This window comes from Leopardus geoffroyi, chromosome A1 (assembly GCF_018350155.1).
Source record: "Leopardus geoffroyi isolate Oge1 chromosome A1, O.geoffroyi_Oge1_pat1.0, whole genome shotgun sequence".
Taxonomy (NCBI): Eukaryota; Metazoa; Chordata; class Mammalia; order Carnivora; family Felidae; genus Leopardus; species Leopardus geoffroyi.
This window is the reverse complement of record NC_059326.1, coordinates 50,215,534-50,242,140: the sequence shown is the minus strand read 5'-3', so window position 1 is coordinate 50,242,140 and position 26,607 is coordinate 50,215,534. Positions and strand designations below refer to the sequence as shown.

General features: G+C 39.1%; 1 protein-coding gene across 35 annotated transcripts in view; it reads right to left on the bottom strand.

Moving 5' to 3' along the window:
• LMO7 (LIM domain 7) overlaps positions 1 to 26,607 on the bottom strand; it is a 196,359-nt gene that overhangs the window by 2,281 nt on the left and 167,471 nt on the right. For 16 of the 35 annotated variants that reach the window (XM_045479202.1, XM_045479215.1, XM_045479209.1 and 13 more), the window contains 14 exons: positions 21,360 to 21,474; positions 20,065 to 20,226; positions 19,099 to 19,286; positions 18,076 to 18,136; positions 16,099 to 16,155; positions 14,186 to 14,211; positions 13,800 to 13,904; positions 12,919 to 13,011; positions 12,176 to 12,513; positions 11,260 to 11,325; positions 9,145 to 9,197; positions 6,029 to 6,242; positions 2,802 to 3,083; positions 1,061 to 1,169 (listed from right to left, as the gene is read on the bottom strand). In XM_045479202.1, the coding sequence (XP_045335158.1) occupies positions 1,061 to 1,169; positions 2,802 to 3,083; positions 6,029 to 6,242; positions 9,145 to 9,197; positions 11,260 to 11,325; positions 12,176 to 12,513; positions 12,919 to 13,011; positions 13,800 to 13,904; positions 14,186 to 14,211; positions 16,099 to 16,155; positions 18,076 to 18,136; positions 19,099 to 19,286; positions 20,065 to 20,226; positions 21,360 to 21,474 (1,869 nt within the window). Of the gene's footprint in view, positions 1 to 1,060; positions 1,170 to 1,227; positions 1,365 to 2,801; positions 3,084 to 6,028; positions 6,243 to 9,144; positions 9,198 to 11,259; positions 11,326 to 12,175; positions 12,514 to 12,918; positions 13,012 to 13,799; positions 13,905 to 14,185; positions 14,212 to 15,910; positions 15,953 to 16,098; positions 16,156 to 18,075; positions 18,137 to 19,098; positions 19,287 to 20,064; positions 20,227 to 21,359; positions 21,475 to 26,607 lie in introns of those variants that run through there. The other 19 variants (XM_045479252.1, XM_045479261.1, XM_045479246.1 and 16 more) reach the window with 11 other exon arrangements.

Below are 26,607 nucleotides of genomic sequence, written 5' to 3'. Positions count from 1 at the left end.
CTTAGGTAAAAACAAGAAAAGACTGAGCAGAATGCAGCTTCTAAGCTCTTAAATACATTTCAGCAAAGGGGGGAGGGGGGGAAGCCCAAAAGATAATTAGTAGATGAAAATCAAGCCTGCCAGATGAGACATTAAAGAATTCTTAAGTCCAATTTTAAGAGTCAAAATTATCATTCTAAATATACCAAAAGAGTAAAAATGATTTGCTGATTAGCTTGAAAGAATTCAGTCTTCGTTTCTTGTAGGGGAATGTGAGAGGATAAGGTATTGCATGAACTAGTGAGGTAAATGAGGAGTGGGTTTCTGGCACTTTCCTCTGGGGTGGGCAACACCTAGTGTCCCCACTGCACCAGCCTGGCAAGCGTTTGGACACGGCACTTTCACTTCAAGGCAACATATATCGGTTCCACATGTTCAAACACTAATTACTTGGACTCGTTCTGTTCTGCCCAGGAACCACTCAAGCCAGCAATACACAGGCTTAAACAAGCTGTGGTCTGCGAGACTCCAGGAATAAGAACCAAAGTCTCTTTCTGGCCCAATGCAAGTTCTAGAATCACATAGATGTGTCCCTAAAGATAGATATTGAAGAAAAAAAAAAAGTAATTACAGCCTTCGTTCCTATGGGCAGAAACCCACCAGGTGTAAGCAGGCTTTGCAGCTATAAAAATATTTACAATGTTCTTCTTCACATACTCTCCCTAGTAAAGCTAAGCTTTCAGACACTTGGAATTGCATGTCCCCATGCTCTTAATAACACTGGTAAATTTTATTTCAGGTATGTCTATGACAGCATGTTAGATGAAGCATTTATAAGCTGTAAATTTGACTTCTAGAATCTTAACAGATTGGAGGCTGGTAGTACATAGTGTTTCTGGACTTAATTTTTGAAACTAGTTTAAGATTTGAGAACAGGCAATTTGTGATTCAAAGTGCAGCACAGACTGACGCATGTAGCACGGAGTTTTGTTAGTGACACATCCACACCCAGCGCGCAAAGAAGCCATGCGCTCTCCAAGCAAAGCTTTGCGGGCCTACAGGCTGTCTGTCTCCGTCTCACCTTAAAACAATGCAAATGATAACAAAGACCCAGGGACTCGATGATCATGGCAGCTCCTTTGCCCAGAATGTTATTACAGTAGGAGCACATGCGCTTCCCACTGACTGACCTAGACGCGGAACAAGAATGGAAGGGAGGCTTTCATCTGCTCAAATCAAGGTTACTTAAAATCACACTCTGGCATTAACATTAATAACTACTTAAGAAAGTATGTATCTGTGGGAGGAGAGTGGTCACCAGACAATCAAAGTATGCTATGTTGTACCTTGAAGGATCTCCATGGTGGTTCCGAAACCCTTGACACCTATTTGTACAAATGAACAATTTCAGTGTAATTCGTCCATCCTGTACCTCCTGACGTTACTGTCCTTAGATCACATCTCCTCTACCATCTCAACCTTGTTTTCCCAGCCTCTTTCTCACTCACTTGCTATTCTAGTTACACAGAAGTCCCAGTGTTCCGGACGGTGCCTCTGGCTTCCAGGATGCCTCTGGGTGACAGTTGGATGACAGCTACCATTTACATAGGTAAGGAGGGGTTCTACTCTCCCCTGGATGTATGTTTCTCCTGTCCCAGGTGGGAAGGTAAAGGTCACTTCTTACCATTGCATCCCATCGTACTAGCACAGTAGTGACACAGTGTATCACTGCCCATGCTGCCTCCTTGAGAGAGACATTTCCAGGGCAAAAAAGTCAACAGCCCGTCTCCTATCTGCTCTTGTAGGGCAGAGCTCTCAGATAAGTAAGTGCACACTCTGTCCTCTGCCTTCCTCCAACGCCATAGCCTTCATCTCTCCCCACATTTACCACAAATTCGTATCCCTTAATTCAAAACTCCATGATACACACTTTAGAGATCCTGGAACAAGTAACATTATTTTAGATGGCTATGTCTTCTTAACAAATCCCTCATTTGATAGCAAAAAAAAATTCCAATATTAATCACCGTGTTTTTTTTACTTTTCATTATTTCATTGCAATGGAAAGTACTATATGTCTAGAACTCCCTTTGGAGTATACATACGGCTTCTTGAAGCACTGGGTCTGTGCAGAGGCTAACAAACCTCAAAACCTAACACAGGCTGATGTCTGAGTTTTACTCCACATCAGAAGACAAGCTGAGTCAAGGTCTACGGTTACGACTCTAACCAGTTCCTGCATCATTTAACCTACAGAACTGGGTTCTGTAGTCTGAACAAAATATTGGCAAACTACATAAGTAGCCAGCAATGGTTTGAAAATCAAAAACAAAAAAAGCAGTATCTAACTACTTAACATTTTTTCTCCAGCTTGTTAAAAGTTGCACAGACAATGGAGCTGGGTTATAATGCTTTCCTTTTACACTCAGTTCCTATTAAAAAAAAGAGTTTGCATATAGTCTCAATAAAAGTCAAACATTTACAATACTGCTCTTACTCATAAATTTCAAATGCATTCACAAATTACTGTATATTTTTATGCTTCCACGTTGAGAACTACACAAGTACGTGTGCAAAGACCACAAGCAAACGGGACAGTGGCAATGAAGCACATGTTTCAAAGGTCTCCGATGGCTTCACAAGACATCCGTAAATGCTCTTAGGGCAGCATGGAAAGCTATTAAGAAAACCTTAATTAATTTTGGTAAAGGAATGCTGAATTTGACAGATTCCAAAGGCTTGGTTTTGGTTTTCACCAGAAAACTTGGACAAGACTCTGGGGAAATTTTAATGAAAAAATACCCCAAGACTAGGGTTCTCACCTGTTGCGTAGCTGGGAACCCAGCTGTGATGCTGAAGGAGAATGGCTGCGTGGTGTGGGAGAAGGCGCGGTGGTGGTCTTCACAGAACCAGTGGAAGGAGGGGGAACGCTGGAGGATGGATTCCGCATGTAGGCACGGTTTGACGTGGACACCAGCTGAGGTGGTGGGCGACTGAAGTCTTGAACAGAGGAGGAAGCATGGACTCCTGAAGACTGATTGAGCCAAGGGGATGGTTTCCAGGAATTGGATCTTGGGGAATCCAGGTTATCTAGAGATTCACCTCTGAACACAGAAAGGGTTAATTAAGGTTATATAATACGTTCAACTAGAATCTATCATTACAGTCACTAAAATATCTACCTTCTGTATTTTGTAAGTAGGTATTAATCTAGCGAGTCCCGTTACATATAAAGTTGCCACTAATGACCAAAGTTTCTTTTCATCAGAATCATGATGTTTCATATTCAATTAATCTTCATTTATTTTTTTTTACTTGGTGCTTAGATAAAATAAAAAACACCAAAGTGGAAAATATTAATTTTTTAAAAATAAACTACTACATTCTTCCTTTAAATATTCAGCTGAATAGACATATCTTAATTTTTAAAATTGAACCAAAAAATACCATTTTAGGCACTTATATATATCAGGTGTTAGACTAAACATAGTCAAAATTTTTATTTTTCACACACTATGTACATTTTTTTTTATATCTCACAGATGCTAACTTCTCCATAGGAAAAAGAGCTAGGTTGAACTGGCTTTCAACAGTGTCTGTCTGATTCCAGAGTAATCCAGACCATTCCTACTATGCAGTCCTCATTCACTCACCACCCCAAACCTGAATTTAGTCAACTCTTCAATGTCTATCTTGTGGAAACATTCACCAGCCACATCCCTTAAAGTGAATATGCATTTAATATAGAACTTAGCTCACAAACTGAATTAAATACAACTTCTGGAAAACCTCTCTTAAAGTCAAGTGCTTACATAAATTCTGATCTACAAAGGTCGACTCTAAATTATAAGTGGTTAATTTCTAACAGGTCAATTTTGTTACTACATTTAAAACTTGATCTTTTATCCCAAGTGTAAAATATGCATTTTTTCTTTTATAATTAGAGAAATATTACATCATCATGATGAAAAGGACCCAAGCGGTATAGAGGGGTATCTGAGGGATGAATATAGTCCCCCCGACCACCCTCACTTACCACAATTTACCTGCCCTAATTCCCAGAGGTAACCACTGTTAACTTCTAGACTTCTTCTGTTTACAGAGTTACAAACAGATACAAATTTACGTAAGTACAGCCATGTCTATACACGTATGTAATGTGTTCATGGTTTTAACTTTCTTAACCAACTGGGATTATTCCACAATGCGTACTCTTCATAACTCACTTTATTCCATGGAGTATGTATTACATTAGGACCATCTTCACGCCGGTTCATGTGTAGACCGTACTTGAGAGGCCCCCCGTGACTCATGCTCTTGGCATCCAGGCCATTGTGTGGTCCCCTCCCACTGATTCTCTCCTTGGCCACGTGACATGCGTGGTCCCCTCCCACTGATTCTCTGCTTGGCCACGTGACACACCTGCACATGAGGGCTTATCCTCCTGAAAGGTTTGCTCTCTGAATCCAGGTACCATGTCATGAGGCAGCTCAAGCAGCTATGGGAGAGGCCCATGCAGGAGCAGAGGCTCCTCACCAAGAGCTCCAGATGAGCTCTCAGTGCAGCAACTACATCAGAGGTCAGCAAATTACAGCCCACCATCAGGATATGCACAAATCATGAGCTAAGGATATTTTTTATTTTCAAACAGTCATAAAAAAAACAACAAAGAATATGTGACAGACACTGATGTGGCCTACAAAGTCAAAATGATGTACTATCTCATCCTTTATCAAAAGAGAAAGTAACTTTTTTTTTCGCCAACACCAGCTCAAAAGGGCTGTCCGAGTGCCCCAACCAACATCATCCAAAGTGCTGCCCAGTCAGTTGTGATAAGAATTGTGATAAGGTAGAATATTACACAACTCTGAAAGAATGAAAGAGACGTTGCCGTATCATATGCCACCTCAAAACTGGGGTTCATCAATGTGCCGTTAGTTGTTTAGCAAGAACTGAGTACACTCCTATTCACAGATATTCTGATTCTTTTCTTTTTACCTATTGCCAATAATACTTAAGTATATATCCTTTGGTCTCTCTTTTGCATATTTATCCAAATACATTCAGAAGATAAAGTGCCAGAAACTAGGTAGCTCACATGGGTACAGACATAAAAGCTTCTGCTGAATAAATACTGAAAAACTTTGCACTCAGCTGGGAGAAATAATTCGTTTCCTTATACCACTGCTAAGACTAGATTGAATTAGTCAATATTTAAGCCTCTACAAATCTTATAAGGAGATACATCATTGTTGTCTTAGGAGTAGCGTTAACCTTTTATATGTTTACTTTCTTTTTCTGTGAACTATCTGTTCATACCACCTGTCTATGTTCCTATAAAGTTGTCACAGTTTATTTATTGATTTATGAAAGTTCCTTGTATAGTGAGATAATTAGCCCTTGTAACGTGTTCCAAATTTTCCTCAGTTTGTCACCTGGCAAAACACTTAATAAAAGTAGCTTCAGTATTCATTTATCAACATCTTTCAAAATGTTCACTTCTCATTTTCAATTAATGTATATCTATATGTTTTCCTTAAAGTTATAAAAATTAGGTTTCACACTGTGTAAACACTATTATGATTCCAAATGAACCATTAGCTCATTATAAACAAACAGGCTTAATTTTCTCAGTTCAGCAGCCAAGGAAGGACAAAGAGCAGCATAAATTTTTTAAGCGACTGAATCATTACTTCAGAATTTCACATCCACCTTTGCAACCTGTTAGCCATGTGTTTTTGTCCAAGTGTATTCCCGGCTTGAGCCACAGTTTCTTTATATGGAAGAACAGAATCACCATCCTTGCCTCAAAACATTTTCCCCAGAGGAATTCAGATGAGGTAGACAAAGTAACTGGCATATGTCTGGCCCTCAAATAAGTGCTCGAACATGTGCCCAGTCACATTCACTGTGCTGCCCTTTCTCCACTGAATTTTAGATAAGAAAAAATATTGCGACAACTCTCCTGTCCAAAGTCACCCACCTGTCCAGAAATTAAATATCTGCCTCACAGTACAGAAGAGGAATTAACTCCTAAAAACTCTCGCACCTTCTCATAATCCCAGGCAGACAAATGGGCTCCTTGTTGACACTGGAACTGCGCTGTCGGATCCAGCTGTTGTCATTGTGAAGAGATGTTCTCTTCCTCATTTCTTGAAGGATTTGCTGTCTCTCTAACTCTGCTTCTGACGGCACCTGTTCCTTCTTGGAGCTCCTCTGTGATGAGCTAATGCTCCCAATTCTGTCTAAATATTTACTGCTTCCTAAATTAAAAACATATCAAAAACTGCAGGATTAGCTATTATTTAAAAAAAAAAAAAAGGAGGTTGGATAGTGGATAAATTTCCAAATACAATGTAGCAAAAAATATGACATTGTGCACATATGCTAACATCAATTCTCAATAAGACTGCTGCATGGGAACACAGAATTAAGTCCGCTATTCCTGCGAATTCCAGTTCCACACCCAGAGGCACGTCACAGGTGCACCCAGAAAGACTTAAGCAGGCTTCCCAAAAAGGAAACAACCAGCATTGATTTCAGTGCTAGTAAGCTTCAAAATGATCATCTAGAAATACTTTCTCTTCCGCTTCTCTTTCCTCATGAAATTAAATCAATCAAACACATTCTCGTCGAAAGCTTGCTGTGACACGCTTTCAAAAAACATACACTCTCTCTGGGGGGAGGAAGATACATATGCCTGCATCTCCAGCTGACATGACTCAAGTCTTCCTGAGTGTAAGTTCTAGAATAAGTCATGGCCAAATTGTAGGAATAAGAGCACATTCTATCACTGAAATAGCTTTTGTGAAATTGAAAAATAGTCATGTAACCCAAATGCTAACCGAGGAATGTTATCAGATTTGTTTGTCCTCTAAGAAACTGACAAAACCAGAATTTGGATGCTGAATATATGAATGACAATTAAGTGAGGTTTTATCCTGAAGGCTTTGTCTCATTGGATAAGCTGATTAATTTCTGATTTGGGTAAAACATCCATAACTTTGAAGTATTTTCCCCCTTTCAACTTGGATTAGGAAATTTCATCTCAGGATTTGTTCCCTTTCACTCTCCACATTTACTGCTGTTGTCATTTTTTTCAAAATTCATGGCGCCTCTCTGCATTAGTTAGCAGTGAAAAAGGCCAAAGTTTTCTCATACATACCTACATTTACATTTGTGTATGCATACAGCTTATCAATTTGGTCAGGTTTTTTTTTTTTTTTATTTTTTATTTTTGAAAGAGAGAGACAGAGAGAGTAAGGGAGGGGCAGAAATAGAAGGAGGCACAGATCCGAAGCAGGCTCCAGGCTCTGAGTTGTTAGCACAGAGCCTGACGTGGGGCTCGAACCCACAAACCCGTGAGACCATGACCTGAGCCAAAGAGTCAGACTCTTAACTGACTGAGCCACCCAGGCACCCCTGGTCAGATTTTAAATTAAACATTTTCTATTTTAGAAGTGCCTTATTGGCATAACTGAGTCTTTCAATAAAATACTTCATTTCATTAGTTCCACTGCCTGCTACTCAGGAGCTTTACAGTTAGTAAAGGGAAGAAAGCAAACATTGAAGATTGAAGTACTTAAAGTTTGATTTTAATTGTGGCTAGGGCAAATTCAGGGGGGAAAGAAACTCAGAGATCCAAACAAGACCAGAGGAACAAGATCAGAAAGCATGTGATAAACTGGGAAAGAAAAAATTTTGGTTTAAGATAAGGGTTCTTGCCAGGAAAGACAGCATAACAGCTGGGAACTTACACTAGGACCAGATAATGGAAGGTCCTATGTGTTAAGGAGAAGGAGGTGATCATAGAACCTAAAAAACTAAATTCTATGAGCTTTAACCAGAGGTTACAAACTAGACCATTTAGGGCTATAGATGTGTTGTTTGGCTCACAGAGGGTTTTAAATTTTGTTTATCCTTGTCAGCACTTAAAAGATTTTTTAAAATGTGGATTTTCATTAACTTCTCTTTTTTTTTTTTTTTTGAAATTTTTTTAACGTTTATTTATTTTTGAGACAGAGAGAGACAGAGCATGAATGGGGCAGGGGCAGAGAGAGAGGGAGACACAGAACCGGAAGCAGGCTCCAGGCTCTGAGCCATCAGCCCAGAGCCCGACACGGGGATCGAACTCACGGACCGTGAGATCGTGACCTGAGCTGAAGTCGGACGCTTAACTGAGCCACCCAGGCGCCCCAATTAACTTCTCTTTTACAACAGAAACAGTTGGCCCTCACAGGCTTGCATTCTCCCACAATGCCGCAGCAGGCTGGAGCTGGAAGCAGCTATCCATCAGTGGGCATGTCCACCAAATTCATCTCAATCCTCACCTGGACCTTCGATTCATTCATATAACCGGCCAACACCCTGCTTACCCAAAGACTGATATACAAACCCTGTTCTAAAATGATGCTTTATGCTTGGGGTTCCCCCCTGCTTAGTTATATAATTTCAGTCACATGAATTCCTTTTATGAATATTTTAGTTAATTTTTTAATGTTTATTTCTTTTTGAGAGAGAGAGAGAGCAAGAGCATGAAAGGGGGAGGGCAGAGAGAGAAGGAGACAGAATCTGAAGCAAACTCTGAGCTGTCAGCACAGAGCCTGACACAGGGCTCAAACCCACAAACCATGAGATCATGACCTGAGCCGAAGTCAGATGCTCAACTGACTGAGCCACCCAGGTGCCCCACATGCATTTCTAAAAGCACACTTTATACTAATAATATCAGGTTCCAGCTCATTTTTGCCAAGTTAGTGAAATGATTATCATTTCGGACTTTGGGACACTTGGCACTTAAATGTACAATTTCAAGTTTATAAACAATTTTTAAGTCCCCTGGTATTCTGCAGAAAACTTCTCTGTCCCATTTCCTTGGCTGCAAGATGAAATCTATACAAAACCATCAGCAGCACTGAAAAATGCCCATATTTCATTAGCTATTTAAAACCATTTTAATCTCCCAGTACCCCCTCCATTATAAAGTAAAGCCAAAATAACCACAAGATAGTTTTGTTTTTATACACAAATGGTAAAAATACTTGGTATTTTAATTATGTAATCTTAATGAATCTGAAATATATTGACTTTAAAAATACCGATCATAGCGTGTGATAGCATAAACAAGCAACTGTGCTGAGGAATTTGGGGAAAATTCACATTTACCATTTTTATTTGTAGGGTAATCATCCAGTTCAGTAGTGGATCTGGATTTATTCCTACAAAACAAAACACAACATGTTACAGACGTCTCATTAGGAACATCTTTTTTACATTTGTGATGTAAGAACACCAAAAAAATTGCTTTTTAAAGCAGTTGATTTATTTCCTATGTCTGTTGAGAGCAACATTTATTTTCATACTAAGGAATTTTTCATGTTGTACAAGGTAGCAGAAAACAGCGATGTCTCTAAATGAGAAAACAGCTTAATGCTTGAAGCAGATATAAATGTGAAGATCCTCTCCAGTTTGTAGGATGATTAAGCCTATGATTTTTGACCAATCTGTGTACTTTGATTCTCTTCCAGATCTCGATCTCACAGGCTATACCAGACATCTGTCATCAGATTACCTAACATCATACTGTCCCCCACTTCCTTCATGCTGCCCAAGGGTCAAGAAGTTGACTTTTTGGGCACTAGGGTACTTACTCCGAAACAGCCACTGACCAAATGCTATCTTGGCAGTGCAAAGAGGTACTCACCCGTGCTGGCATAGGGAACCTATGAAGTTACCTGACTTTGTAATGGCAACATTTAGGTTTCTGTATCAACCCATGCTGTTCTCATTCTCATTCTTTAAGCACAAGAACTCCAAATGATAGTGGTAATAACGAATAATATATGTTATCATACATACACATACGTATGCATAGAGCATACATGTGCATATATACAACATATAATAATGTGTAGGACATAATAATGTATCACAACTGTTAGCAACTTTCATGACGGTTTCATTTGTATTAACATAGAAAATACTTTTATTACAAGGTGTCCAGCCACACCTCTTAACGCCTCTCAGTAGGTGCTGCATCATAAATGCCTAGCAGTGTTTTATATTTCCAGGAGTTACTGATTTTGCCTCTGCAATCTAATTATTTTCTCAAGGTAATAAGCCACATAAAGATTATTTAAATATATAAGTAAATGCATATCTTTAAAAAAGAGAGATACACATTTTAATGATCCACAATTACCCAGAAACCTTCACTATAAATAAGGCCATCCATCGCTAAAACATTTTCTAGCTTCATGTCAGCCCATTACTACCTATATATTAATGTTCCCTATCGACTTGGAGTCCTACTCAGTCATCCTCATTGCCCATAGAGATGACTCTTTCCATATATCTAAGGCAAACTTCCTAAAGAAGAAATGTCAGCTCTGAAAACACAAATTAATGGTCATACACTGGGTATTTATAGACAGAGTTCTATCCAGAAGTCCTTAATGGTTTCAGAACTGCAAAGCATTTTAAAGTTACTTTCAAACATTAAATTTAACATTTCAGGGAATTTTAAGACATATATAACATTTACTGGAATTGACCGGTAGTTCTAATCAGCCTAAGAGAAGGCCGCAATTCTCATTTCAGATGTCCACACATGACTTCGAGTAAGCTTAGGCCATCGCTTGTAACCTCTTTAAAACAAAAATTAAGGTAGATTGCCGAAGATGAACACACTTCTACCCAGCGCCCATTCCCCTGGCATTGTGGCTCCTCCTACATGGAAAGAGGTAGAGTTTTTCTCTCTTCTGTGAACTTGGGCTGGCCTGTGATTTTAGGTAACGGAATGTGGCAGAAGTGTTGGCGGGCTCGTTCAGAACCTAGACTGCAAGGAGCCTTGCATGCTTCTTCGCTTTCCCTCTCTCTGCTCAGCCACCACGTACGTAAGACTGCACTGGCTTGCTGGGTCTTGAAAGACACATGGCCTAGCTGTCCTCACCATCCCAGCTGACAGTCAGCCAACTCCCCAAAGCAGAGCTGCCTAGTAAACCAGTAGCAGATGTATGAGGAGCCCAATCAATTAGAAGAACTGCCAGTTAGAATCAGCCCCAAAATACCCACAAAACCATGTTAAATCACTAAGTTTAGGGGTAGCTGGTTACACAGCAAAAGCTAGTCCGTACAAAGATCAACCAGCAAGATCTTTGTATCCCCCCCCCCACACACACACACAGAAAAAGTTAAAGTAGTCCTACAAAACATCTAGGCAAGCCCTCAAATATTCATTTAAATTATTCCAACCATATTACAATGAGATGTCCTACATACCTGTCACTAGGAAGCAACCCTGGGGATTTTTCCTCTCTCTTTGGTAGATCATAGGAATCAATTGGCCTAAAAAGATAGAGGAGTTTACGGTAAAACTATCAGACTTCAATGCCTTTCCTGAGCTTGAGGAATTGATACCAAAACAATGTTATTCTAGCCTCTATATGAGACGGCCTCTGGATTAAAAACTAAACACAAGTATTTCAATCAAGCACTGCAGAAAGCAGAACTACTAATAGCATATTTTGCAATTTATTCATCCCACAGATGTATACCTGCTACTGTTCTAGGGCTGGGCTAGAGAAGCAAACAAAACAAAGAAGTATTAAATGTAATTCTTATGTTTCAGTGGGCAGGAGGCCACAAACACTTAACATAAAGCATGGTATGTCGGGAGAAGGGGTGGGGAAAAGACACATATTTTAGATGAGGTATTCCGGAAAGTCTGAGAAGGTGACATTTGAGCAGAGACTTAAAGAAAATGAGTAAGACAAACAAATATGTGAGGGAAGACGGCTCCAAGCACAGGGACTGAGAAATGCAGAAGTCCTGGGGCAGGATGCATCGGAGAGTTTCAAGGAAGGAAAAGGAGGCCAGTGTGTCTGGAACAGACAGAGTGAGAGGAAGAGTAGTAGGAAGCTAGGTAGACCACAGGGCCAAGACCCAGCTCGTGCAAGCCTTCTAGGTTACTACGAGGACTTGGGTGGTGTTCTAACACAATAGAGAGCCATCTGAATAGATGTAAGCAGGAAAGTAAGGTGACAGGATCAGGTATACAATGTAAAGGGTTTCCACTGGGCTGCCTGTGTAGAGAATGGATGGTAGGGATCAACATAGTGCCTCTGGAGTGGGGAACGGATACAACTAAGCCAAGCCAATTTAAAATACGACAGTGCCCTTCGGCTGTGGGACAAACCTTCTATACTGGTATATTCTGACTGAAGTTTCCCTCTCTCTCTCTGCCTGGTGCTTGCGCTCCGCGGCCTCCGCCGGATGCCTCTTCTGCTCCTGCCCTTCCTGATACTGTGGCTCCTCTGGTGTCCTCTCTTTCTCAAGAGTTAGTTGCTCCTGCAGCTTCTTTCTCTGGTCCTCATCCGCACCCTCCTTTTGCTGCTGGCTCCTCTCCTCTTCTCCTGCTCGGGTTCCTTCCCGGTCAGAGGACTTGGACCCCTCACCCCAGGTGGCTTCCCAGCTGGCAACGGCAGGCTCCCGTGCAGTCAGAGAAATGCTGTTTGAGTTCAGGACCATCAGTTCCTAGGTGACCAGGGAGAACAAGAAACCTGTCCAAATCTGTGTCTTTCTATGATGTCATAAAGACAGATCTATAGTCAGTTTTAGAGACTTTATTGCAGTTGGCCTGGAATTCCACTTGGAATGATGGTAAAAGTTTCACTGCCAACAAAGCCACACATGGGTGACAGAGACAGAAGAAGACAAAGATGCAGTTAGAGTTGATTAACACAATTATTTAATGATACTCTAGAGAAACTAAGAGAAAGGTTGAAACATCAGAGCAAAATTCTGACAAATCAAAGCTCAATGTATTTTCCAAAGAGCTTGTGTTAAGTGAATATGTGGCCAAAGCCAGGTGAAATATAGTATCTTCCGTTTTTCAGCTAATTTCACCAAGACAGAGAACACAGCATACTCCAACACTACCTCATTCAAGTACTTGTAATTCTCTCTCTCAGCTTCCTGCTTAGCCCTTTGCCACTCTTCCCTGAGTTTCTCCTGCTCACGTTGATATTTTTCCTATAAGAAGAGACAGCATGTTAGTTAATTAGTTAATTAACAGGTTAATGATGTTAAACAGAATCTGTTTTACTAGCATTTTTTTCTAGCTCTACCATTCATCTCAATCTTTAAAGGCAGTGATATTATTTTAACCAATAGGACTTCCATCCCTAAAGTACAAAATAGCTTATTACATTGGGGTGTCTGGATGGCTCAGTTGGGTAAGCGTCTGACTCTAGATTTTGGCTCAGCTCATGATCTCATGGTTTGTGGGATCGAGCCCCACGTCGGGCTCTGTGCTGACAGCATGGGTTCTACTTGGGATTCTCCCTCTGTCTCTCTCTCTCCCCTCGAAATAAATAAACTTAAACAAATAGCTTATATCAAATTAAAACACAGTCTGAGGGAAGGGTAGATACTCAGAATTGAATCTATAGCCACCCTCTACCACAGCTGTAATTGATTAGAGCCCCTTGCTAGCAAGAGGGCTGGATTTCTCTGCAACAGAATAAGCACACAGCGTAAAGGGTGTTAAGTCCTTACAACCCATACACTTCCCACATGTAAGAATTCCACAAAACTGTAGTGCCTCATTCTAAAACATACACGGGGTAAATAATTATTTAAAAAGAGGGCTGGGAAAGTTTCAAAATAGAAATGTAATTAACACAAGATGGGCTACCTATCAAAAGATTTGTTAATTATGAGGTTATTAGCTTTTAACGTTTTTTTTTTTTTTTTTAATTTGCTTCACGATGCTGGTTGACAGGGACCAGTTCCTGGGAGCCCATATATTTCTGCTCTACCTGCAGAAGGCGGTCCTGCTCCTTCTGCCACCGCTCCTGCCGCTTCCGCTCCTCCTCTTGATCCCATGCCCAGCGACTCGGGGCACTGAGGGTTGGAACTGGAAGCTAACCAGTCAGAAGAGAAGATGTGCAAACAAGGAAGAACATGTGACATCATTGAGTCGTCTACTGAAGCACTCTCGCTAACATGAATTATTCATACCACCCTTTGCCTAAGCAGTACCAGAGGAGGCTTGGCTTTTCATCTCAAAATAGGTCTTTCCAACTTGGAAAGACTGCTCCTTGATAAATTCTTATGCAACTGAAAATAAGCGATGCTACTCGGTGCTAATTCGGTCCCACCAAGGTCACCTTATTTATTCCAAAAACAAATGAACACTACTTACATCAGGAACCACAGAATCGGAGCTTCCTGTATTGCAGCATGTGGGAAAGGAAAAAGACAGTAAGTTTTTTCATTTCTGTGAAATAATTCTTTTCAGAAAGTCTTACCAGCTGTTTGTATGCCAGTATACTAAGGGACGTCAACGATTTTTTTTAAACCACAGCAGTATCTTAGTTTTTCTCTTTAATTTCATCTGCTTGTTTTTTACCTCCCAAAGTCAAAGTAATTTAAAAAGAGAGAGAGAGAGAGAGAGAAACTGTGGATGCCAAAGGTGAACCCTAGCTCCCATTTCTAGAGCTGAACTGATGATGTGTTCTAAAGAGGTTTCGGGGTTCTTTTATGAATAGACTTGGTAGTATCTCATAGCTCAGCCTAATAGGGGGAAAAAAAAGAATTTCAAGTGTTGCAACATCCACAAATCAAAAATTTTACTTGCCACTGTTCAATTATGATGTGACAGCTCCCAATCACATTTTCCAAGTCTCCTTGCTAATAAGCAACTTTCCTTAAATAAGACCCCACAAAAACATGTTCAAGAAATCTTTCCCTTCCCTCTCCTATTACTTGAAGCACAGATATTCAACTTCATGTGTAAGGCTATGGGTCTAGTATCACTCTTTTTATTCGTAGGAGGACTACATAAATGTGGGTCTGTATGTAGGACAAGGATTATAAACAAGTAAGCAAATTTCATGAAATGCATTATCATACAGTATTTATTTAATTTTCCTGAAACCTCAGCTATCTGGTAAATTTATTCACTCGCACATTTTTTTTAAGAAAGCTGCTTTGAGACTTAGGAAAAAGTTCTTCCCTAAAATAGCCTGTTGAAGAAAAGTAAGTGAACATTAGAACAGAGCAAGAAAAGGAATTGTTTCAGTTTAGCCAGTTTGGGCTAGGAGTATCACACTGTTTCAATTAAATTACCACAGAAACACAGGAATTTAACAAAAATGTCAAAAACACGAAGGATACTGACACAAATAGACCTTGCACATGCATGGCTGATAAGCTATTCTTATTTATGGTCAAAAAGAAACCTTAATTTGCCAAAGGAAGGCTAGCAGATCTAAAAAAAAAAAAAAAAAAAAAAATCCATGAGTCCAGGAAGTATACTGTAAGACAAGTGTGTAAAGGATTTTTGATCATCTTAAAAGTAAGAAACAACAACATTTAGACACCAACAGCACACTACTCTCCGTGCCATTGCATCTCAAATGTTGGCTATTACTTTTAAGTTCTTGATAGCACAGCACAGCTGGAAATGCATTCGTGAGACAGGGCGTTAGACAGACGTGACAGGGGTAAGAAATGCCACACGCATAGCACATAAGGCAGAGCTGCTCAACTACACCAACATAGTGATTCTCAAGATGCACGTTGTTGGAAGTACAACCAAAATTTACATTTGATTTGCTTTAGAATCCACAGAGCACTCCTAGTAACACTCCAGAGCCATCACCCCAATACTAATAAACAACTCTGCTCTTTATTAAGAGCACGGTCCATAATCAAAAATTAGAGTTTTTATAAATGTTCAACAATTGTATGTTGGTGTAATCTAGTAGTATGCAATTCGTAGGAAGCAGTAAGGCGTAAGTGAAGTTCCTCGTTTCTTACTGTCACCCAGTGGAAAGAAATGTGTGTGTTTAACAGCATCTCAATCTTTTAATTAGAAAACCAAAAAAAATTCACAGGTATACAAAGACACGCAAAGACCCATTACCACAGAGGTAGACCCATGAACTGTAAGAAAAGCCTGACGACCCTAGGAAAAGAATGGAAATGGGTTATGTTGCTTGGTCATGACAGCCAATTGAAAGGCTCAGTGCCCAGCACCACAGACGACTAGGAAAGAGTGGAGAATGGGAACAAGTCGATGAAAGTGCATGAATTGTTAGTTTGGTAGTTTACCTTGTTCAAAAAATTGTGATCGCCTTTTTAAGTTTTTCAAAGAAATAGGTTCAGATGCTAGTTGAAAAATACAAAAAAAAAAAAAAATCAATACCATGTCATTCATTTTAATCTCTCACCACTGGAAAACATTTGACTAATGTCTGCAGCACTAGTTTTAAAATGACAAAACTGATGGCCATAGAAGATATGGCTTATTTCAATGTACAGAGACACATATTTTTAGAAGTCTATACTACATTCGGATTAGTAGAGGAACTAATTATTTCGTTAATAAATTCTAGCAGATAGCATCATAGTTTCACAGAAGCCCCATGCTAGATCACACAGCTTTAGAGAAATGAACATTAATATGTTTTGCTAGGTTAATCAGTCCAAAGTCTAGAAGTCCAAGGAGAATTGTTTGCAACTAAGAGTTTTCACAGTATTAAGTAAAAAATGAACTGAAAAATAGTGGGGAGGAAGACAAGAAAATAAATTAATACCCAGAGAAAGACGAAATAAAAACAAATGCCCAAATTAAAATATTCTTCTATTTTGCCCTAGTAACATCCACTAACTTCAAGTAAATGGAGTTCAGTCCAGAAAAAAAAAAAAAAAAAAAAAAGAGAGAGAGAGAGAGGAAGAAAAGAAACATTCTGACTTCTACAGATCTGTTGCAAGGTGATGGCAAATGATTATTACACTTCTGTTTATTCATAAAATGTAAATATTACTTGACACTAGTTGGTGCTTACTTCTCTTAACAAACCCCTCAAATGACAGGCCAGCATACAGTGCCAGTCACTAATGACAAGTTCAGTGTCTTATTATCTGTTTGCTCTGCCTGAATAACTGGTAGAATAGGACCTGGGCATCTTGGATTTAACATCATAAATCAAAAATAAGTCAGGTTAGGGGCACCTGGGTGGTTCTGTTGGTTAAGCATCAGATTCCCGATTTCGGCTGAGATCATGATCTCACGGGTTGTGGCATGGAGCCCCGTGTCCACGCAGCGCAGAGCCTACTTGGGATTCTCTCTCCCTCTCTGCCCCTCCCACACTCATGCTGGCTTGCACGTGTGTGCACGCACCCTCTCTATGTCTCTCAAAATAAATAAACTTAAAAAAAATGTTAGGTTTGCTTACAAAATTTCTTTGATTAAGAATGCAGTATCAGACAATTAAAACACAGTCACTTGTAACCATCAGAAATTTAACACCAAAATAAGTAATCAATAAAGGGAAATTTACAAACTTGGTTTGGCTTTGACCATTATGAACTGGCAAATGCAGGTGCAAAGCCATCAAACTGCTATGAAGACCCAGCCCGACCAGAGCTTAGCTTCATGGTAAAAGGAGTTTTATCTCCTTTGGGTCTCTCTCTCCCTGCCTATGTGAACGAGATCTTTCTTACTTATTTTGTATGCTTAAGGAATAGCACATAGCATGTGGTGACAATTACTTATGAACAGACAGAAGGAGAAAGAGAGCAGTAACTAACTCCCTAAAACAAGATCTCCCTAGATACTACGCCTGCCTTGTCATTACAAATGGGTACTTTTCGCTAATAACTGTTATTGCCATTGCTCTACTAAGACTAGCTGCCTATGAACTTGTCCTTTTCACCACAATAAAGGGGAGCAGGAAACTTCATTCATCGTTTCAGATTTAACGAAGATTCCCTCTGCCAACATACCATTGCAAGAAGGCTAATGGCCTCGGGAAACCAGTCTTTCTTATTTGGCTTAGACACACAGGCACTCAAAGCTGCTGGGCATGCTGCCAAAGCGTTGTTTGCAGTTCCTGAACTATTCAAACCCTGGAACTGAATGCCTTTCCACCTGGCTGCAACTGGATCTGCGTGCTAACCTTGTAGTTTCAACTTGCATTGGGATCAGTTTTTCTTTGCCTCTATTCTGACATTAATTTTTATAATAGCAAAACTTGAATGCTAGAGCTTCTATATTATAAATATAGTTACAATGGTGATGTTTACCTTTTGATTCAAAAGTATTACTTTCATCACAAATTCCATTTATTTCCTTGGATTCAGTATTCTGGAAAGGATAAAATGCCAGTTAGCATCTATTTCCTCAACTGGACTTTGGGTTTAAATGATGCATATCCCATTGGTGAAAATATCTTAATAAGGTGAGTTTTTCAGGATATTAATGTATTGATTACAGTCTTTTACATAAATAGAAAAAAAATTTCATTATTCTTTAATATTTGTGGAAGGATTAATGACCATCTATCGATAAGCATGGATGACTTTAAATTCAGTCATTCCTTTTCCAAGAAACATGATATGCCAAATAATTAGTTCACTTAGCTTGTATTTATGACTAAGCAACATAAGCACATAAGATTCTTCAGCATTTAAGCATTTCTTACACAATGTAGCAGGAACTCCTTATTGGCTAAAAAGAGTATTTTAGATAACAACAACTATATCTAGGGAGTCGATATAAGCATTTATTTGAAATTTTAAATTTAACTGATACTTAGGAAAATGCCTAGACTGTAATTATTTTTCATCAATTAATGTCACTGAATATCTTTTAACCACACATCTAAGTCTAACCATCAAATTCACCTACATAAGAAACTAAACATGCTTCATGAGGTTTTAAAATAAGTATAGTAACTGTGTACAATTTACCTGTAAAGACTAAAGAAAGCATAGACAAATTACAGTGTATAATTTTACATTATTACTACTTCATATCCACAAAGATCTGAGGAATGGGCATAATGATGAAGATTGGTAAGAAATACCCGTAAAACAACAGTACAGGATCTTTTGATTTTACCATTATGTAACTATTATTCTATTAATAGTAATGCCATAGGATCGTCAAAAATACATTTTTACTCTCATTCCTATAAATTATCTTATTCAACTAATGGTTTTTAAAGTAGCATCAAAATGGTTCAAATAATTCCTTTCCCCCACCCACACAGACTTCCTACAGATACTTTGCTCTACACAAATACTCCCACTTCTCAAAATACTTACAGAATGCTGGAGGCTTTCCGAGAAATCAGTCGTTACTGACAGATTTGAAGATTTGTCTGAGTTGTAAATTCCAGAAGTTGTATCAATCCACTTTGTTTCAGGTGAACCTATAATTTTGGTAGCCATACTGGTGAGATTGAGGGTTTTATGCCGTGTAAATGGCAGGGAAGGTTGGTCTCTGCCCCAGTCTGATTGGCACATGGTGATCAAGAAATGAGTACACATAAATGTTGGAGTGGAAAGAACAAAGTTACTGAATGTACATATACAAAATGAACATGTAGAAGACATACAAACAAATCAGGTAGCGTGTGAAAGAAGTCAAGAGTTCCGTGTTTTGACCAACAGATCACCTTCCAAAAACACAAGGGTCAGATGATGTTAATAATGTAAAGACTAGCAAATTTGCTGAATCTTTCTGTAAACCAGGATAGAGTATCATATTTTGATATCATACCTTAACAGGTAGGGGGAGGCTTAATGCCCTTCTCCATCTAACCTCAACAGCTAAGAAACACAATCATAGAATATATACTGAAAGTTCCTTGAGCATGAACAACAGCAACATGACCAATTACCTACCATGTTCTCTCTCATACCAGTTAGTTATGGTGCTGTAGAGAAAGTAAAATCATAGCGTAATTCTTAATACTCAGCATTATTATATGACTCCCAAATGCAGATGCAATTACAATAGCTTCCAGTTAATATTTGCATTCAAAGTCAGTCTAGCATGTAAATCAGTCGATAAATAATGTAAATTCAGTAAATTTGCTAGTGAAAAGTCTTCAGACAGAATAGTCAAGGAAGTATCATTCAAGAGTTGTGACAGCATAACCGCAAAACATCTTGAAGCCAAAAAATTTTTAAAAACGGAGGAAGACGTTATTGAAGCAAGCTGTTAGAACCACTTGCCAAAGACCAGTTCCCGATTTAGAAAGCCAGACGGTGGTAAAACCAACTTACCAGACTTTCCATAGCGCCTGATATCCATTACTAGGTTTCCAGTTTCTTGAGCATTAGCCATGGTCGCCTCCCACTCTTTTGTGTCCTTATATGAAAACTTGATATTGTTAACAGCAATAATTTCATCATCTACCTGTAGCTGAGAAAATTCTGCTGGGCTACCTAAATAAAGCAAAATCAATTAAGGAACCAATAATAAAAAATTCTAAGCAAACAAACAACAACAACAACAACAAAATCCATGTTCTACCAATTGCTTACTTAAAGAAAAAAAATGCCTTCTTAATGTCAACTAACCATCTCTTATATTTTTCAGTTAGGGTAGATCCATGAGGTTTTTTTTTTTACGTTATCAAATATTTGGGTATCCACAATATACAAAGCAGCAAAGGCATTTTTCACTCCACAGTAAGCATCATCATTAACATGCAAAGGAGAAATAAGCTCATCTATTCAATAAAATTTATTACCTTCCTAGGAACAAAGAAAAATTTTTAATTATTTTTAAATTAAAAATGTGAAATATATTGTACTTGAAGTGAGCTTCCAAAACCAAATGTACCCTGGAATGGATTTTTTTTTTTTTTAAAAAGAAAAAAGAAAAGGAAAAAAGCAAGGCCACTTAAAACTGCTTACAATTGCCACTTACCATTATCTAATTAAAGTCTTTTTTAAGAACTTTCTTAAATTAAAAAAAAAAAAAACAGTGTTAGCATGCACTTTTATATAGCTAAAACATGTAAGTGAGGAACTCCTCTTAACAACAGTAGCTTTCATTTGAATTTTAGGCCTTGTGGTGATATTTTGCTGAAGACTGCCTGGGACTGACTTGATATAACCCCAGATGGGGAAGGACTTTTGTAAAAGTCCTGAAGCATCCTGAGGACACTCCACGGACAACAGATATATTAGGATGCTCAGAAAACATCAATTTACTATACAGCACTTAAATATCCACCACAGACACAGCCAGTCATGGAAAGTTCTTTTTGAATTTCCAGTGAGGTGTTGTTTGGTAGCATTTCCAAATATCAAACCTAAAATTTTGACAAACGAATTCTGTAAAGGTCACAAAACTAAGACCCCACAAAACTCAAATTAATTAGGCAAAGAGAAAAAACACTATCAGTCTCAGGGAAGTCTCGGGGAAGAGGATGCACCTCCTGGCTTTACTGCTGCACTTTTCACATGTATTTTCTCCTCCTACAGCAAACACACTAATTTCTGGAGGGGGTTGTGAACAGCATAGGATAACAAGGGGAAGAAAGTTCAGTAGAGCTAAATCAACGATTTACCTGCTTCAATTGACGCAACGAAGATCCCAGAAAACACCCATTTTACTGTAAACCCAAAGTCAAGACCGCTCCCAGGCGTCTGGTGTATGCTGATTCTCATATCACTGAACTGATCCTGAAAACAAATATGAACCAGTGGGATCAGGTGTTGCTGGCACCCGCAAGGAGGAAAGTCTATCCATGAAAGGAGGGAGGCTATATTCAAGGTACACTTGAATTATTTCATGATAGACCAGGAGCATCCATCTTTTTAACTTGGGTTTAGTAAAACCCTCATTTATATAAATATCAGTGAGTTAGCTTTTCTGGTAGAATAAGGGAAAACTTCACATTAATAGATATTTTTCTTCACACCAATACTTTAAATCAGTTGGACATTAATAAATCTTGGGCATATGCTCACCATACAACTGGGTTTACTTTATAGACCATTTGCTATTACCCAAATAGGAAAAGAGTAAGAAGATAGACTGTGTGCTGTTTAAGGGTACAAACTGGCAATCAGTAAATGAGCCCTTGAGATGCAATGCACAGAACAGTGAATACAGACAACACTGTATTATGATCAAACTCGCTAAGAGACTATAACTTAATTATTCCAACCACTAAAAAGAAAATTATGTAAGGTGATCGAGGTGCTAATTATCACTACAATGGCAATCATATTACAATATATAAATGTGTCAAATTAATATACTAACTATATACCTTAAATGTATACAATGTTACAGATCATACATTTTAATAAAATGGAATTTTTGAAAATACCAAAAAAATTGTTAGCCATTTTAAAAATGCCACTGTACTTCTAGAAAAAGTGTCTCTGACATTTAACATAGCTGCATAATTTCAAGGGGTTCATTGACACACAATCAGCTAGCTGTGGGGCGCCTGTGGGACTGACACTACCCCCTAAAGAGCGCCTGAAGCTTTGGCAAGGTGTTGTTTGCCCCACAGCCACTCGAAGATCCAGTGATGAGGGCAGAGCCTCCGCACAGCTGTGGGACATGGAGCGATGGCACCTCAGAGGAACCACAGGTCAGATGCTAAGAGGGCCCCTGCTGAGACACGCTGAGCAACAAGTCACAACCTCCTTGAAGTAACAACAGCCAGTGAGCCCAAGAACCACGGCATCCCGGACAACAGCCAGCCTCCACCACCATAACCCACGGCAGCAAATTCTCGGGGCCACAGACTCACAGCCATTTCCAAAACAAATGTTTTAAGTTTTAAAATATACAATGTCTGTGAACATTTCAGTTATCTTTCATAATTTATGTGTTTCGTTTTGGGTCAACAGCAGATAAGAATTTTAACTTGCCATTCCCAGACTAGTTTCAGTCTTTGATTCCAAATAATTAAGAACTTAGACTAAAAGAAAAAGTTATTCCTAAAGCCACTTAATTTTCCAGAAAAAAAAAAAAACCTACACATTCTCCAGTACAACGTGGCCGTGAAAACTGAACCTAGGGCCAATTGGGCAATTCATAAAGCTTTATGCCGAAGTTTTTCCATCTCTAAAACAAGTTTAAAATCCATGTGAGTATATTCTGAGAAAAACTGATATAAGAATTGAAATAGAAGGCAAGGAAGACACTGAACCAAGAACTTACTACATTCTATGGACACAGAAGTGCTTTAACATTTACTTATCGTTTGTTCAACATACACTTATTGTACATCTATTCTATATAAAACACAGTGCCTAGTTCTTGGGAAATAAAGATGGATGAGGCATGGTCCTGGCTCTTGAAAAATAATTATTGACTCTTCAAGAGTTGGGTATGGAATTATTTTTTAAAAATCTGTAGCTAATGATATAGAAAAGTCTTCATCAGAAAGCTTGTAAAGCAGTTTAAATACAGGAACCCAGATGTAGGTAGTGAGAACACATTAATAATCAGCCTGATGAACACCAATCTTCAGAATAAAGCTCTGCTATGAATAGAAAAAATTACTGGTTAGTTCCACTCCTTAACCGAAACTACCATACACTTACATTAGAGATGACTCAGTGAAAACAAGCGGTCATCACCACACTTAACCGTCCAAAAAAAAAAAGAAAAAAAAAATTCGACTTATAGCCATCTACAGAATCTATTGCTATAAAAGGGCACAGAGACAAATGATACATTAGATATTCAAGATACTGATGTTTTTTATCTTGAAAAATAAAAGTATGATGGAGTTCAAATAAATAGTCTCAAACTACATAAAAAGAATACTTTGTGGGAGACAGCAAGTGAACATTATCCTTTTCTACCAAAAATAGGATAAAAGAGAATGAGCTGAAGCTAAAGATGAAAGAGCCTCACAATTTTATTAGACAAGAAGAACTGTCTCACAAAAGGATATTCTTACCTTGGAAAGAAGCCTCTACCTGAACATATTAAATAAAAGGGCAGATAACCACCTCTCAGAAACAGTTAACAGGAAACAGCCTCACTCCGGCTGCCAGCAGCCTGACAGACTGTAAGTGTGTGGGTCCTTAGGACTATATACAGGCCAAGGAGGAAAGAACCCCGGGAGCAATTACAGGTGTTTTTCTATCAATAACCAGGTGACCTCTGGCCTGCTAGAGTCAGGGACTCTAGCAGGAACTTCTCTCTCATAATGATGTTAATTTGCAAGCTTTTTGTTTTGCAAAACCCTATTTTCAAATGAAAATCTTATGTAGACCACTTCCCTCCCAAACCAATCCATAAAAGTAGCTATAATTTCAGTTCAAGCTGTAATTTCAGTGGCATGGCCTGCCCATTATGGCAGTCCCATAGGCATTGCTGTGGAATCCTCGGTCCTTGAATTAGATTAGCAGGGGAACATATCTATAATTATAGTTTAGCATAAACTATTCAGCAGTGATTTCAGTTAGGATTTCTACTTCCCTATTTATCTCTGCAAGACACATGCCATGTGAATATTCCACAAACAGTCCATGCTTTTCATGCTTCAGAAGATGATGATAAGGGAATTATTACTGCTTGAACTAGATAGAACCAGAAATATAAATTCTTGGGGGAAATCTAGATTCTTGATGACTGATAAAGAACCACGTCAAGTGGTTCCAGTTGTCTATGCAGGAAAAGATATGAGTATGGTTATGAACATATCACCATCTAAAAATAATTTCCCTCGGGGCGCCTGGGTGGCGCAGTCGGTTAAGTGTCCGACTTCAGCCAGGTCACGATCTCGGGTCCGTGAGTTCGAGCCCCGCATCAGGCTCTGGGCTGATGGCTCAGAGCCTGGAGCCTGTTTCTGATTCTGTGTCTCCCTCTCTCTCTGCCCCTCCCCCGTTCATGCTCTGTCTCTCTCTGTCCCAAAAATAAATAAACGTTGAAAAAAAAAAAAACATTTTAAAAATAATTTCCCTCAAATTAGATACAATTCAAACAGAAGTATACACTGAAAGCTGAGCTTTTTAGACAACAATATGATGATCTATCTAGAGTAGCAATGACCACATTTAATTTTAGGATATCTGATTAATTAAGAGTTTCCTCTCACCAAAGATGAGAAGTGGTGGAAAATAGGGTCAGTCTTACGTACTAACAGGTCAGAAAGCTATTCTCCCCAATTTTTCTTTTTTTTTTTAATTTTTTTATTGTTTTTATTATTTATTTTTTTTATTTTTTTGTTAACGTTTATTTATTTTTGAGACAGAGAGCGAGCATGAACGGGGGAGGGTCAGAGAGAGGGAGACACAGAATCTGAAACAGGGTCCAGGCTCTGGGCTGTCAGCACAGAGCCCGACGCGGGGCTCGAACTCACAGACCGCGAGATCATGACCTGAGCCGAAGTTGGCCACTCAACCGACTGAGCCACCCAGGTGCCCCTCTCCCCAATTTTTCAATTAGATAAATGTGTTGACTTAAGGGAAGCCTTACTGAAACTGACAAAATTAAAACACTCTATAGTCATAAGTAACAGAGGAAATGTATCAACTTTGATTTTTGCACACATGATTCTTTTGCATCATTTTTTCAGGGTCTGAGTAGGGTGAGAACGTAGGTGGGTGGCCCCAAATCGTGGCACCACTTTGGCACCAGAGCCACTCTCCTTTGCCAGAGGCACATCTATACCTACTGGCTCCACTTCTCCATTCCAAGAGGCAGGTGGTGTTTCCAGCTCTATGGCTTTAACTCAACTCATTTCAAGTTTATCTCTTTCCTACCGAATCTGTTTTCGATCCTCCTTCCACCAGGCACTACCACCGATTCCCGCTTTCAGAAACGGTCTTCTCTGTCATCCACTATCCCATTTCCCCCATCTTGTCCTCCATCTGTCTGGCCGCCTCTCACTTTCACTAGTGTGCTCTTCTGCCTGCTCTCCTACGTTCACTTCTTGTTATTCCCTAGCCAGCCTCCCATCTTTCTGACTACAAGCTTTCCTGAGTTAACCTCTTTCCCTGCTGTGTCTTCAGCTACTGCCTCAGCCCATGATATCCAAAATTAAATTCACGACCTCTTCCCGAACCTACTCTTTTCCACTCTTGTTTCTCGACTTTGGTCAGTTACATCACGACCTGACCAGATGCCCAAGTTAGCAACACCAGGGGCTCCTCCTCCTTCCCTTCCCACCCCAGCTGCACACAACAGCCCCCACTCTCCACCACACCCATGCCTTCATAAAAAGTGCTCCCAAGTCCTCAGTCCATAAATCTATCCTGAATCATCCCATTCTTTCATTGCTCTTCAGGTTACCATCTTAATTTAGAGGGGAGACCACAGCCCAAACGAATGCAGCCAGCTTATCATTGGCTATCCTGCCCCTGCCGTTCTTTCCCTCCATCTTCTACACAGCTACCAGAATTTCAGTCACAGAATATGCCAATTATTATTACTGTATGCCATTTAAAATTGCTGGTAGCTACTTACTACCTATTGGGGAGATTTCAAACTCTACCTTTCAGAAATTCTACATTTCAGATAACCATACAGCTTCCCTCAAAAGCAATTTGAAGAATGACTTTATCTTTATGAAACAGAAGACATTTCAGTCCCTGTTGGCTCTAAAATTCTGGAGATACAACAAAGTTAACATGAGTTAACATTTGGAGACTTAACTTCACATAAGGCAGTTCTCAAATTGGAGCTTCTCATATTTCAAAAAAAATTAGGGTCAGAGAAATTACATTTGTGGCCTAACCACTTAACCAACCCAAAGCAAGTTATGTAACTTTCAGATCTCAAGTATTTCATCAGTAAAAGTGGGGATAATATCACCTAATTTGCAGTCATTGGGAGGATTA